At 39.5% G+C, this 15,087-nt stretch overlaps 1 protein-coding gene across 8 annotated transcripts in view; it reads left to right on the top strand.

The window, feature by feature from the left end:
* The window catches only part of MCCC1 (methylcrotonyl-CoA carboxylase subunit 1), an 81,759-nt gene that overhangs the window by 41,869 nt on the left and 24,803 nt on the right, over nt 1-15,087 (top strand). For all 8 annotated transcript variants that reach the window (XM_063621777.1, XM_063621779.1, XM_063621783.1 and 5 more), the window contains 4 exons: nt 394-505; nt 2,988-3,069; nt 10,016-10,143; nt 13,809-13,992. In XM_063621777.1, coding sequence (XP_063477847.1) covers nt 394-505; nt 2,988-3,069; nt 10,016-10,143; nt 13,809-13,992 — 506 coding nt within the window. The remainder of the gene's footprint in view (nt 1-393; nt 506-2,987; nt 3,070-10,015; nt 10,144-13,808; nt 13,993-15,087) is intronic.

Here is a 15,087-nt window from a genome sequence, read left to right as displayed (position 1 = left end):
CTCACTGCAGCCACAACCTTCTGGGCTCAGGTGATCCTCCCGCCTCAGCCTCCTGAGTAGCTGTGACTACAGGCATGTGCTACTATGCATGGCCAGTATTTTTTGTAGAGATTGGGGTTTCACCATGTTGTCCAGGCTCGTCTTGAACTCCTGGGCTCAAGCATTCTGCCTGCCTTGGCACCCGAAGTGCTGGGATTACAGGCGTGAGCCATCTCATTTGGCCCGTGGTTCTTTTTCTAAGTCCATAATCTCTAATTTGAGGTCAAAATATCAGATCTTACTTAAAATAAAAATGGAGAAATCCTGGTGATTGTGCCTAACACTTTAGCTTAACGAATGTGATATTTATCACCCCTAACAAATATATTAACATATGTGTTTGCTTTTATATAGGCATGTAGAAGTGCAGGTGTTTGGTGATCACCATGGCAATGCTGTGTACTTGTTTGAAAGAGACTGTAGTGTGCAGAGGCGACATCAGAAGATCATTGAGGAGGCCCCAGCGGTAAGGACCTTGGAAAGAAATTTGTAAGCTTCTCTATAATGTGAATCTTACTCTGATTTTCACATCAGAAATCTGTGAATCTGGTGTCTCTCACCCCTCAAACTCCTGCTGGACAACTGTTTCCTAATAGCAGTGTAATGAAAAGACCTCCTGCGGTATTGGGGATGAGGAGGAGATTGATGTTCTGGGGGTAGACACAACAGGGTCTTGTTCCTTCTGGATAAAATACGGGAAAATCTGCTCTGATTCACCTATCTAATTTACAGCAAAAAGCTGTCTAGTGAGGTTTCAACGCACATTTTAAATTATAACGAATGGCCGGGCGCGGTGGCTCACGCCTGTAATCCCAGCACTTTGGGAGGCTGAGGTGGGCAGATCACCTGAGGTCGGGAGTTCAAGACCAGCCTGACCCACATAGAGAAACCCCGCCCCCCCATCTCTACTAAAAATACAAAATTAGCCGGGCTTGGTGGCACATGCCTATAATCCCAGCTACTTGGGAAGGCTGAGGCAGGAGAATTGCTTGAACCTGGGAGGCGGAGGTTGTGGTGAGCCGAGATCACGCCATTGCACTCCAGCCTGGGCAACAAAAGCAAAACTCTGTCTCAAACAAAAAAACAGAAAATTATAATGAACTAGAATTAATTACTGGAATGGAGTGATCTGGTTAATTGAATGTATTTTTTGTGGAGAAGGCTTATTTGATTACCATTTCAGATGTTGTTAAAATATGTGAGAGATTTTCCTGCCTTACTGGTTATATTAGAGAGAAGAGAGAGTCTCTCGTTTGGCAGCTGTTGCTCCCTTAGCATTATTTGTTGGCATCTCTTTGAGCCTTACTCTTGATTGGGTTAGGTGATTATCTGGGTCAAAGCCTACTACTAGGACTACCTATTTTTGGATTTACATTTCTGTGGAGGTTGCTACTGCCATGGGTTCTTGTTCAATGTTATATAGATGTTTTTTTCAATATATATTTATTTCCAAAAAGTCAGGGATCAGAGGTTTCTGGTTAATCAATACATTATTCTTATACCATTTTTAAATTTTAATTTATGTTGCAGAATATATTTAACTTATGTTGTAGAATATATTATACCATTATATATTATACCAGAATATGTTATGCCATGAATATTGACATATTAAATGTCAATAGAAATTGCAGTAAAGCCTTATTTTCAAGTGGTGATTACTTAAATTTATATCTGCATAGCACTGTTTTGAAAAAGTTAAAAACTTTACTTCTTGACATATATTTATTTTTATGTACCTTTCTTATTAACTTGGAATCTCAGGGTTTCCCATTATTTTAAGATAGTCATTAGGCACATCACTCAGATTGCTTATCATCCTGAAACAAAATAAGGATTGTTGAAAGTTACCATATTGATACGTATAGTTTTGTTTTGTTTTGTTTTGTTTTTTTGAGACAGGGTCTCGCTTTGTCATCCAGGCTGGAGTGCAGTGGCGTGATCATAACTCATTGCAGTCTCCAACTCCTGGGCTCAAGCAATCCTCCCCTCAGCCTCCAGAGTATTTGGGACTACAAGTGCATGCCACCATGCCTGGCTAATTTTTTTTTTTAGTTTATTGTAGAGATGGGGTCTTACTGTGTTGACCACGCTGGTCTCAAACTTCTGGCTTCAAGTGATCCTTTAACCTCAGCCTCCCAAGCACTTGGATTACAGGCCCAAGCCACTGTGCTCAGCCTGAAACATATAATTTTAAGTGGACATATAGTTATGAAAGCTGTCATGTAGATGCAAGGGACAAAGATATGTAATTAGGCTGAGTAATATCTGCAGTGCATAGAAATTAGTAGCAGAATCATTAAACTTTGGTATATTGACAGTTAAACTAGCATTTAGGACAGTTCTTGATGAAGTATGTAATATTAGCTGTTTATCCTTTTTTTTTTTTTTTTTTTTTTGAGACGGAATTTCGCTCTGTCACCCAGGCTGGAGTGCAGTGGCGCTATCTTGGCTCACTGCATCCTCCGCCTCATGGCTTTAAGCAGTTCTCTGCCTCAGCCTCCCAAGTAGCTGAGATTATAGGCACCCACCACCACACCCGGCTAATTTTTTTTTTTTTTTGTAATCTTGGCCAGGCTGATGTTGAACTCCTGACCTCGTGATCCACCCACCTCGGCCTCCCAAAGTGCTGGGATTACAGGTGTGAGCCACCGCACCTGGCTGATTGTGCTATACTTTTGTATAATGGCAGTGAAGTCGTTTTGTTTACACCAGCCTTACCACAAAACACATGAGTAATGACTGTGCTGTGATGTTATGACAGCTACAGTGTCACTAGGTGATAGGGATTTTTCAGCTCCATTATAATCTTATGGGACAATTGTTGTATATGTGGTCTGTTGTTGACTGAGAAACGTTATTACGTGGCACCTGACTGAATTGAATTTTAATGGAATTTCTAGTAAGGCAAGCTACTAATGGAGATTTATTTAAATATTTTTTCATAGCCTGGTATTAAACCTGAAGTAAGAAAAAAGCTGGGAGAAGCTGCAGTCAGAGCTGCTAAAGCTGTAAATTATGTTGGAGCAGGTAGGTTAAGATTTGCTTCTAATGGAGGAGACGTAACAATGATTAATTTATGTTTTAGAAGGCAAGAGAAACAACTTTTAAATCAGTCGCTTTCAAGCTGTTTCAACCATATTCACAGTAAGAAATACATTTTATATTGAGACTTAGTATGTACACATAAATGTTTATTTTTACATATGTATATATTTGAAACAAATGTTTCATTAAACACTACTTAATTATATGAGCTTTGATATTTTGTATTCTATTTTAAAATCACTAGATTGATTTTTTTACTTCTTTATAGTTAATAAACTTTCTCTTTTAGAGCAGTTTTAAGCCTACAGCAAAATTGAGCAAAAAGTACAGAGAATTCCCATATACCCCCCATCCCCCCCTCGGACACCCCCCAACACACAAACTCCCACAGTATCAATATCCCTGCACCAGAGAGGTACGTTTGTTACAGTCAGTGACCCTACATTGACACATCATTATCACCCAAGTCCGTAGTTTACATTAGGGCTCACTCTTGGTGTTGTACATTCTATGAGTTTTGACAAATGTGTAATGATATGTATCCACCATTGTACTATGGTATAGAATAGTTTCAGTGCTCTAAATCCTAAATATCCTCTGTGCTCTGTCTGTTCATCCCTTCATTCCCCCTAAACCCCAACAGCCACTCATGTTTTTACTGCCTCCATAGTTTTGCCTTTTCAAGAATGTCGTATAGCTGGAATCATACAGCATGTAGCCTTTTCCTATTGGCTTCTTTATAATATGCATTTAAGTTTCCTCCATGTCTTTTCATGGCTTGATAGCTCATTTCTTTTTTATGCTGAATAATATTTCATTGTCTCGATGTCCCAGAGTTTATTATCTATTCAGCTACTGAAGGACATCTTGGTTGCTTCCAAGTTTTGGCAATTATTAATAAAGCTGCTATAAACACCCTGAAAACAAACAGGCTTTTGTATGGACATAATTTTTTAGTTTGTTTGGGTGAATACTAAGGAACATACCACTGGGTCACATGGTAAGAGAATATTTAGTTTTGGAAGAAACCAACAAATTCTCTTCTAAAGTGACTGTACTATTTTGCATTCTTGTCAGCAACAAAAGAGGTTTCCTGTTGCTCCAAATCCTCTCCAGCTTTTGGTGATGTCAGTGTTTTGGATTCAGGCCATTTGGTATCTCATTGTTTTAATTTGCACTTCCCTAATGACATACAGTGTTGAACATCTTTTCTTTTCTTTTTTTTTTTTTTTTTTGAGATGGAGTCTTGCTCTGTCCGCCAGGCTGGAGTGCAGTGGCACGATCTCGGCTCACTGCAAGCTCCGCCCCCCGGGTTCACGCCATTCTCCTGCCTCAGCCTCCCGAGTAGCTGGGACTACAGGTGCCCACCAACACGCCCGGCTAATTTTTTGTATTTTTAGTAGAGACGGGGTTTCACTGTGTTAGCCAGGATGGTCTCGATCTCCTGACCTCGTGATCTGCTCACCTCGGCCTCCCAAAGTGCTGGGATTACAGCCTTGAGCCACCGCGCCCGGCCTGAACATCTTTTCATATGCATACTTGCCATCTTTATATCTTCTTTGATGAAGTGTCTGTTCAGGTCTTTCGCCCATTTTTTAATCAGGTTGTTTGTTTTCCTATTGTTGAGTTTTAAGAGTTCTTTGTATATTTTGAGTGACAGTTCTTTATCAGATATGCCTTTGCAAATACTGTCAGTCTGAGGCTTGTCTTCACTTCTCTTGACTTTTCCTTTCTTTTTTTCTTTTTTTTTTCTTTTTTTTTTTTTTGAGACAGAGTCTCACTCTGTCTCCCAGGCTGGAATGCAATGGTGTGATCTCGGCTCACTGCAACCTCCGCCTCCGAGGTTCAAGTGATTCTCCTGTCCCAGCCCCCTGAGTAGCTGGGATTATAGGCACACGCCATCACACACCCGGCTACTTTTTTGCATTGTCAGTAGAGACGGGGTTTCACCGCATTAGCCAGGCTGATCTCGAACTCCTGACCTCAGGTGATCCGTCCGCCTCGGCCTCTCAAAGTGTTGGAATTACAGGCGTGAGCCACCATGCCCGGCCAACTTTCCTTTTCACAGAGCAGAAGTTTTAAGTTTTAATGAAGTCCAGTGTATCAATTATTTGTAGATCATGCCTTTGGTGTTGTACATAAAAAGTCACCACCATACTCAAGCTTGTCTAGGTTATACTCAGCTGGCCTTGTGCTTTCTGTTTTGGAAGGTTATTAATTATTGATTCAATCTCTTTAATAAATATAGCTATTCAGATTATTTACCTTTTTTTTAATTTAATGTTATAGAGACAGGGTCTCATATTGCCCAGGCTAGCCTTAGACTCTTGGCCTCAAGGGATCCTCCTGCTATGGCCTGCTAAAGTGCTGGGATTACAGGCATGAGGCACCATGCCTGGCCTGTGCTCACTGCAACCTCCACTTTCTGGACTCAAGTGATCTTCCCACCTCAGCCTCCCAAGTAGCTGGGACTACAGGCATGTGCCACAACACTCAGCTAATTTTTAAATTTTTAGTAGAGACAGGGTCCCCCTGTATTGTCAAGGCTGGTCTCAAATCCCTGAGCTCAGGCAGTCTTCCCACCTTGGCCTCCCAAAGTGTTGGGATTACACACATGAGCTGCCGCACCTGGCCCTAGGTTCTCTCTTTCTTGTATGAGTTTTGACAGATTGTGTCTTTGAAGGAATTGGTTCATTTCATCTAGGTTATCAAATTTGTGGGCATAGAATTATTCATAATATTTCTTTATTATCATTTTAATGTCCGTGGGACCTGTAGTAATAGACCTGTTTTTGTTCCATTACTAGCAATTTGTGTTTTCTCTCTTCTTTTCTTAGTTAACCTGGCTAAAGATTATTGTGGTTTTGTTTCTTTTTTTTTTTTTTTTTTTTGAAACAGAGTCTCACTCTGTCACCAGGCTGGAGTGCAATGGCTAGATCTTGGCTCACTGCAACCTCCACCTCCTGGGTTCAAGCGATTCTCCTGCCTCAGCCTCCCGAGTAGCTGGGAACTACAGGTGCATGCCACCACAACAAGCTAATTTTTGTATTTTTAGTAGAGACAGGTTTCACCATCTTGGCCAGGATAGTCTTGATCTTTTGACCTCATGATCCGCCCATCGTGGCCAAGGTTATTGATTTTATTGATCTTTTCAAGGAACTGGTTTGGGTTTTGGTGATTTTTTCTATTGATTTTCCATTTTCAATTTCATTAAGTTTTGCTTTAATTTTTATTATTTCTTCTGCTTACTTTGGATTTAATTTGCTGTTCTCTTCTCATTAATTAAAATATAAGCTTAGATTATTGATTTTGGTATTTTCTTTTCTAACATATACATTCAATGCTTTAAATTTCCCACTAAGCACTGCTTTTGATGCATTCTACAAATTTTGAAAGTTGTATTTTTATTTAGTTCAAAATATTTTAAATTTTTTCTTGAAATTTCTTTATTGATTCAGGTGTCATTTAGAAGTGTGTTGTTTAATATCCGAATATCTTAGAATTTTCCACATATCCTTCTGTTAGTGATTTCTAGTTTAATTCTGTTATATTCTAAGAGCAGACACTGTTATGATTTCTATTCTTTTAAATTTGTTAAGATTTGGTTTATGGTCTAGAATGTGGTCTATCCTGTTGAATATTCCTTTCTAGCTTGAGAATGTGTTCTGCTGTTGTTGGATGAAATAGTCTATAGATGACAGTTGTATCCAGTTGACTGATGGTGCTGTTGAGTTCAACTATGTCCTTAGTGATTTTCTGCCTGATGGATCATCCATATCTATTTAGTAACAGATGGGTGTTAAAGTCTCCAACTGTAATAGTGAATTAATCTATTTCTCCTTACAATTCTTTTTTGCCACATATGTTTTATGCTCTGTTGTTACGGTACATGCATGTTAAAAATTGTTATGTCTACCCCTTTATCATTGTTTAATGCCCCTCCTTATCCCTGATAACTTTCCCTGCTCTGAAGTTTGCTCTAAAATTAAGATGGCTACTCACACTTTCTTTGGTGTTAGCATATTCTATCTTTGTCTGTTTTTACTTTAAATCTATAAGTCTTTATATTTAAAGTGGATTTCTTGTAGATAACATATGTTTGTCTTTTTTTAATCTACTCCAACAACCTCTGTCTTTTAATTGGTGTATTTAGACATCAACATTTAAAGTGATTATTAATATACTTTAATATTTACCATATTTATTAGTTTTGTATTTATTCCCCTTGTTTGTTCTTATTTTTTATCTTTCAGACTTTTTCTGCCTTTCATGGTTTTAATTGAGCATCTTATATGATCCAGTTTCCTCTCCTTTTTTAGCATATCAAGTACAGTCATATGCTGCATAACACCATTTTGTTAAATATAACAATGGTTCCATAAGATTAAAATGCAGCTGAAAAATTCCTATCTAGTGACATTGTGGCAACTCTAACATCACAGTACAATGCATTACTTTCTTTAGGTTTAGATATTTGTAGATATACAAATACTTACCACTGTGTTACAGTTGCCTACGGTATGCAGTAATATGTTATTATTGTTTCAAATATTACTTCTGTTCCTTCCTTTCTTCTCCTTCTGGTATTCTCATTCTGCGTAGTTAATACCTTTTGTAGTTGTCTTACAGTGCTAGATATTGTTCTGTTTAAGGTTTTTATCTCACTGTTTTTCAGAATTGGAAGTTTCTGTTGTCATATCCTCAAGTTGAGAGGTTCCTTCCCCGCCATACCCAACGTACTAATGAGCCCATCAAAGCATGCTTCATTTCTATTAGGGTTATGGGTTTTTTTTCAATTCTAGCATTTCCTTTTTATTCTTTCTTAGAATTTTCACCTCTCTGCTTACGTTATCCATCTGTTCTTGCATGTTGTCTACTTTTTTCATTAAAGCCCTTAGCCTGTTAATCACAGTTTAGAATTTCTGTGTCTGATAATTCTAACATTCCTGCCATACCTGATGCTTTTTCAATCTCTTCAAATTGTGTTTTTTGCCTTTTAGTATGCTTTGTAATTTTTTGTTGAAAGATGGACATGGTGTACTGGGTAAAGAGAATTTTGCTAAACAGGCCTTTTGCAATGTGATAAGGCTGGAGGGGGCATGTTCTATTGTCCCATGATCAGATCTCAGTCTTGCTGAGCCTGTGCCCGTGGTGTGTGAACTTCACCAGTGCTTCCCGGTATGTTTTTGTTTTGTCCTCCCCAACCCCTTAGGTTGGACAGGATGTCTGGCAAAGGCTGGAGTTGGGTATTTCTCCTCCCCCAGTGAGGTTAGGCTCCAATAAAATCCCAATCATTTAGGCTCTGATAAAATAGTTTTTCTCAAGGGTAAACCTTGAATGTTTTGGTGTATTTCAAAGTGGTTTCTTCCCTTTTTCTGAGCTGGAAGCATGGGAGGATTTTTCTCTGATATTCACTGTGAAGACCTGGTAGAGCTCCTGGAGGTAAAACTCACAAAAGTGTGAGGTTCTCCTGTAACTGGGTCGCCTTGGAGTTTTTAACTCTCAGAGTTGTCCACACTGAGCTACCAGGAATTTGTCAATTACAGCTCAGGCTTCTCCTCATGGCATCTCTGTATCTGCCTGTCAGTTGTCTGTCTCTCTGGTTCTGTGGACAAGCAGCTTGCCCTGTGACCTGATTTCTCTGACAGATTTAAAAATTGTTGATTTTCAGCTTGTTCAGCTTTTTACTTGATAGGACAAAGTGGCAGCTTCTAAGCTCCTTAGATGCCAGATCAGATTGATTTTCAAATTGATTTTAAGCTGGGCACAGTGGCTCACACCTGTAATCTCAGCACTTTGGGAGGCTGAGGCAGGCAGATCACTTGAGGTCAGGAGTTCGAGACCAGCCTGGCCAACATGGTGAAACCTTATCTCTACTGAAAATACAAAAAATTAGCCGGACATAGTGGTGTGCGCCTGTGGTCCCATCTACTCAGCAGGCTGAGGTGGAAGAATCGCTTGAACCCGGGAGGCAGAGGTTGCAGTGAGCCAAGATCACACCATTGCACCCCAGCCTGGATGACAGAGTGAGATTCCGTCTTAAAAAAAAAAAAAAAAATTGATTTTAAAATCCACTAATTGGTTGTGACCACGCTTTTAAAAACAATTTTACATTGTATTCACTTTAAGCTAAGAGAAAAACACACAAACACAGAAACACACAAGACTACGACCTATATGATTTCATTTATATAAAATTCTAGAAAAACTATAGTGACAGAAAGCAGATTGGTGGTTTCCTGGATCCCAGGGTTTAGTGAAGGGACTGATTCCAAATGGGAACAAGGGAACTTTTTGGATGATGGAAATGTTCTGTAGTTTCATTATGGTTCTGTGATTGTATTCAATTGCTAAATCACATGCCTACACTTAAAATAGTTACAGTTTGTTGTCTAAAATTAAACCTTAATAAAGTTAGGGGAAATTTTTTAGAGCTTAATAGAATGCCAGTAGATATTAACATAAGGTTTAGTTGCCAAACAATCTTTCAATGGGTTACCAGCAAAAGGACTTTGAAAGGAAATTCCTAGGAGCCCACAATCAGGGATAAAAAAGTTTTCTTTTTCTCCATGGGGTTAGAGTGAGATGGGATGTCATGGTGTGAGGCTCCCAGGATCTTGGTGCTCCGAGGCAGTAACATGTGGTCCACCCTTGTTCTCACTGTTACAAGCTGAAACGGATTCATAATTTGGGCTTACCATTTGCTCACAACCCCAAATATACTTTTCCGTTGCCAAATTTCATGCAGCTCTCTATTTTTGACTAAGATTCATATGCTGCTGCAAATGCGAGATGTTTTCTTCATGAAATGCAAAGTGTTACCAGTGAATGAAGGCAGCGGTAAAACTTGATGTGATGCATCATGGAAGATTTTGGGTTGCTACTGATTATACACTATTGAATATGACCATTGTTTTTTACCTTTTAGGGACTGTGGAGTTTATTATGGACTCAAAACATAATTTCTATTTCATGGAGATGAATACAAGGCTGCAAGTGGAACATCCTGTTACTGAGATGATCACAGGAACTGACTTGGTGGAGTGGCAGCTTAGAGTGAGAATATTTTTTCTATTAAAGATCAGCCTTGGCTGGGTGCGGTGGCTCAAGCCTGTAGTCCCAGCACTTTGGCAGGCCAAGGCAAGTGGATCACCTGAGGTCAGGAGTTCGAGACCAGCCTGGCCAACATGGTGAAACCGTGTCTCTACTAAAAATACAAAAATTAGCTGGGCGTGGTGCCAGGTGCCTGTAGTCCCCCGTACTCAGGAGGATAAGGCAGGAGAATCGCTTGAGCCTGGGAGGCAGAGGTTGCAATGAGCCAAGATCACACCACTGCATTCAGCCCGGGCACTCCATCTTAAAAAAAAAAAAAAAAAGATCAGTCTTGATGGGAGGGAGGTGAGGGCTGAAAAACTACGTAAATGGTACCATGTTCAATGTTTGAGTGATGGGTTCACCAGAAGCCCAAACCCCAGCATTATGCAAAATACCCATGTAGCAAACATTCACGTGTACCACCTGAATCTATAATTACAAACAACAACAACAACAAAACAGTCTTGAGAATAGGTTACTACCTTCTGGCCTCCTAAAACAGGTGTCATTTTGGACAGGGTTCAGTTCTTGGTGGTTGCAATGAGGACAGGAAGATGGGAGGTAAAAAGTGAAGCCACATTTGATGATGTAGCTTTTTTTTTTGGCACTTTAGGGACTCAGATTCACTTCCCCTTAGGCCCGGGCAGCCAGCAGGTGAGATTGTGTCACAGGGGCTTGCTCACAACCACATCACCTCAAGGTCAAAGCCTCATGGTCTACCTAAGGCCACAGCATTGTGGGCCAGGCCATCATTCGGTTTTAGATCAGGGCAGATATTAGGCAAGATGAAATGAGCTAAGGCAGAGTTGGGAATGAAGAGCCAAGGAGATGGTCTAGAATGATCCAAGTAAAGTGCGGATTTATGGCTGTTGCTGACCCATGAGTAAATGTTCATTCAGAGTAAATGTTTGGAAACTTTTAAAGCATTTTGGCATTGCTATGACATGCCTACTATATTTTTCAAACATGTAAGTTTATAACTGTTCTTTTACTATGGATAGTTTGAGAAGCACTGGTATAAACCAGAATTCCATAAAACATACTTCTCAAATATTAATAATAGCTTAGTCTGTTTTTGTTCTCATAAGAACAATAGATTTTACTTTAGCCTTCTTTTTCCTAACATGAAAAAAATTTGTTAAGTAATATAGACATTCCTGATATATGTAGGATTCTTGGTTCCTTATATATCCTGCATCTAAATTGTTTTTTTCATGGTGTGATGCTAAAGTCTTGATTATTTTGGTAATTTTATCTTTTCAGAACTTCTGTAGATAATAATATGATACTCCTTTTGTTGGTTCCTTGGGGGTGATTGGTGGTTTTAATAGAGCCAAAAGGTTCTTCTAGGGCTCTATATCCTAGGGTGTTAATGAAAACCAGGCACAGCAAGCTAATAAGTTTTAGTGAGTGTCAAGAAAAACTGTAGTGGCTTTGGAAGCTTCTGGAAAGAGTGTTTATATTTCCAGAATTCAAGAAAAGGAGGATAATTTTTCTGAAGCAGTAAATCAAGAGAGTTTCGACTTTGGAAATCATAAGAGGAAAAAAAGGTTTCTCAGGATTAAGGAAGGAGAAAGCTTTTGGGTATTAAGGAAACTAGCAGACATTTATTTCTTGTAAGAGCTTGTCAAGGCTCTTCAGAAAGAGAAGCCAGCTTTTATCATCTGGGGAGGGACACTAGAACTTAGGGAAGCTGCTGGACCTGGTTTATAGAGCTCAAGGCATTTGGCATTTGGCATCTGGCCTTCAAACAGAGGTAAAACAAAGGGGCTCACCATTTGGTGAGTCAAGAGTCTAAGCTCGAAGACCTGCCTGTGTAGTCAAGCCTTCCTAGAACAAGGGTTGAACGATGACTGATGTAAGTATCCCGGGTTCAGGCTGCAGATACAGATAGTTAACAGTGTTCAGGGAAAGCTGGTGAAAATGTCAAGGTTAGGGGTTCCGGAGAGCCAGTGTCAGCCTGAGAGAACTCAAATGGCACATATCTCCAAAGACCCAGAGGCATGATTGGGGCCTGTCTCTTCTGGGCTCAAGTGGAAGCCAAGCTTGGAGGAAAATGGACAGGCAAAGACAAGGCAAGGTGAACATAAGAGACAGAGTTTTGCTCTTTTTGCCCAGGCTGGAGTGCAATGGCGTGATAGCTCACCACAACCTCTACCTCCCGGGTTCAAACGATTCTCCTGCCTCAGCCTCCCGTGTAGCTGGGATTACAGGCGTGTGCCACCATGCCCGGCTAATTTTTGTGTTTTTAGTAGAGACGGGGTTTCACCATGTTGGCCAGGCTGGTCTTGAATTCCTGACCTCAGGTGATCTGCCTGCCTCGGCCTCCCAAATTGCTGGGATTACAGGCATGAGCCACCACGCCTGACCCAGAATTCTTTATTAAAACATTAAAAAACTGGTTCCAAGTCTGTTGTGAACAGTGCTGCAATAAACATACATGTGCATGCGTCTTTATAGTAGAGTGATTTATAATCCTTTGGGTATATGCCCAGTAATGGGATTGCTGGGTCAAATGGTATTTCTGGTTCTAGATCCTAAGGATGGAATGATAATAGGTAATATAGTGCTGACTGTATGCCAGGCACTTTTCTCTGAAGCATGGAAAGCTTAAGAAACTTGTCTAGATAACAAAGTAAGTATAGAGACAAAATTTGAACCTAGGCAATCTGGCTGCAGTGCCTGAGGTGTTTTCAAAATATACTGCCATAAAGGCATTTAACTTAGTTCCGTTTCCTTTCATTCTTAACTGCTGTGCATCCTGATCTTTCATATTTACAGATTCAGAAAAATGAAACTTTTGCCTCTGTTTTATACTTACCAGTTTAGTTCAATGTCATGCTAAGTTACTTAGAGTCTAGATTTTCCTGTATCTATATTGCTTTCTCAGGTTGTCATTTTCTCATCTTGGAAAAAAACTTGAGAGTAAAGAGAGAAAGTGCAGTGTGTCCTCCAATAGCCATTTCCAATTTATACTAGTTAATTGAAGAGAGTGATTTGTTGTATTGGTACATAATAGCTAAAATAGTAATAATTATAGTAACAACAAACAATCGTGATCACCCTGTTTGTAATCTGGTATCATGCAGTACATATCAACATAACAAAATTGAAAAACCATCATTTTCCCCTTTCTGTTTTGCTTTATCACCCACTTACTGATGAAGATTACAGCATAGGATGACAATGTCCGCTACACTTTTTGCTTGGCTGTGAATCTAGTCCTAAACACTAATAATATACTATTTTTTTTAAAAATTGATTTGGGAATTGAGTGCTAATGTTTAAATGAAAACTGAGTATGTTGCCAGTAGGAAATTTTGGTTTTGATTATATTGAACAAACACTGATTTTTAAATTTGTAAGTTAGCCATCACTTTGCCTGCTTTTGCCATTTAAAAACTCCGATACCCCAAATGATAGACTGTTGCCAAGCTGCATCTGTTTTTTAATTTATTTTTGTTTTGCACAATACTCAAATGAGTAGACAAAATAATAGTTTTTATTTGGCTGCATTGCAAAACCTAAATGTACGTTTTACCTAGAAAAAAAGCAAGACCATTGATTTACTAAGTCTGGTAGCCGCTATACGGTAGATTTCATAAGAAACACTGTTCTATTTCCAGATTGCAGCAGGAGAGAAGATTCCTTTGAGCCAGGAAGAAATAACTCTGCAGGGCCATGCCTTCGAAGCTAGAATATATGCAGAAGATCCTAGCAATAACTTCATGCCTGGGGCTGGCCCATTAGTGCACCTCTCTACTCCTCGAGCAGACCCTTCCACCAGGATTGAAACTGGAGTACGGCAAGGTAAAGTGAAAGAAAATGAAAAGTCTCACTCTTTTCAAGCTTTTAGTACATTATTGTTTTTGGACACATTCTTGTCCCTGAGTCTTACAGAACTGTCTAGCATATTTTAAAATGAAGAATTTAAGTAATTTCTCGATAACCATTACTTTTTGCCTCTGGAATTGTTATTTTTAAAGAATAACGAGTATTTTTAAACAATGGACTCCTTTTTTTTGAAATTCAGCAGTACTTGGTCAGGAAATATTTTGTGTGTACTGTTTTTGACCTTGCCTCATTCCAAAAATGATTTAAGATGACTGAAATCTGCTGTGCACAAGGCAGACTGCCTTCAAAGGGCATAAAGTCAGGTTGGAGAATTAATACATACGTATTAATTAGTATAAGCTAAACAATAAAAAAATTACAGTAAAGAAACAGTGGAAGAGCTATCACAGTTCAGCATATGATTAATAACAGTGGTCATAACTAGTGATTATTTAGGACTTCCTACATACAGGCACTGCTCTAGGTCATTTTTCTATTTGTGTTCCTTTCACCATGAGAACTACCCTGTGAGGAGGCATTATTATCATCCCTGTTTTCTAGATGAGGGAACTGGAGCACAGAAGAGTTAAGTGACTTGTCCAAGGTCATCCTTGGAGCCAAGATTCAGACCCAGGCAGTCTGGCTCCAGAGTCAGTGCTCTGAGCCTCCATGGTCTCCTGTCATCTTAATTTCAGTTGCTGGAATAAGTTATACAGTGATGGGATATAGCAATTCTCAGGGGTAAGAGGTCATACTAGACTGATATAATCAGGACAAGTTTTTTGTTTGTTTGTTTTTGTTTTTGTTTTTGAGACAGGGTCTCACTCTGTGCCCAGGCTGGAGTACAGTGGTGTGATCTCAGCTCACTACAACCTTTATCTCCCTGACTTAAGCAATTCTCAGGCCTCAGCCTCCCGAGTAGCTGGGATTACAGGTGTATACCACCATGCCTGGCTAATTTTTTTTTTTTTTTTTTTTTTGTATTTTTAGTAGAGACAGGTTTTCACCATGTTGGCTAGGCTGGTCTCAAACTCCTGGTCCCAAGTGATCTGCCCACCTCGGCCTCTCAAG

Source organism: Symphalangus syndactylus, chromosome 17 (assembly GCF_028878055.3).
Source record: "Symphalangus syndactylus isolate Jambi chromosome 17, NHGRI_mSymSyn1-v2.1_pri, whole genome shotgun sequence".
NCBI classification, from domain to species: Eukaryota; Metazoa; Chordata; class Mammalia; order Primates; family Hylobatidae; genus Symphalangus; species Symphalangus syndactylus.
The sequence above is the reverse complement of the archived record's forward strand: the minus strand, read 5'-3'. Positions and strand labels throughout refer to the sequence as shown.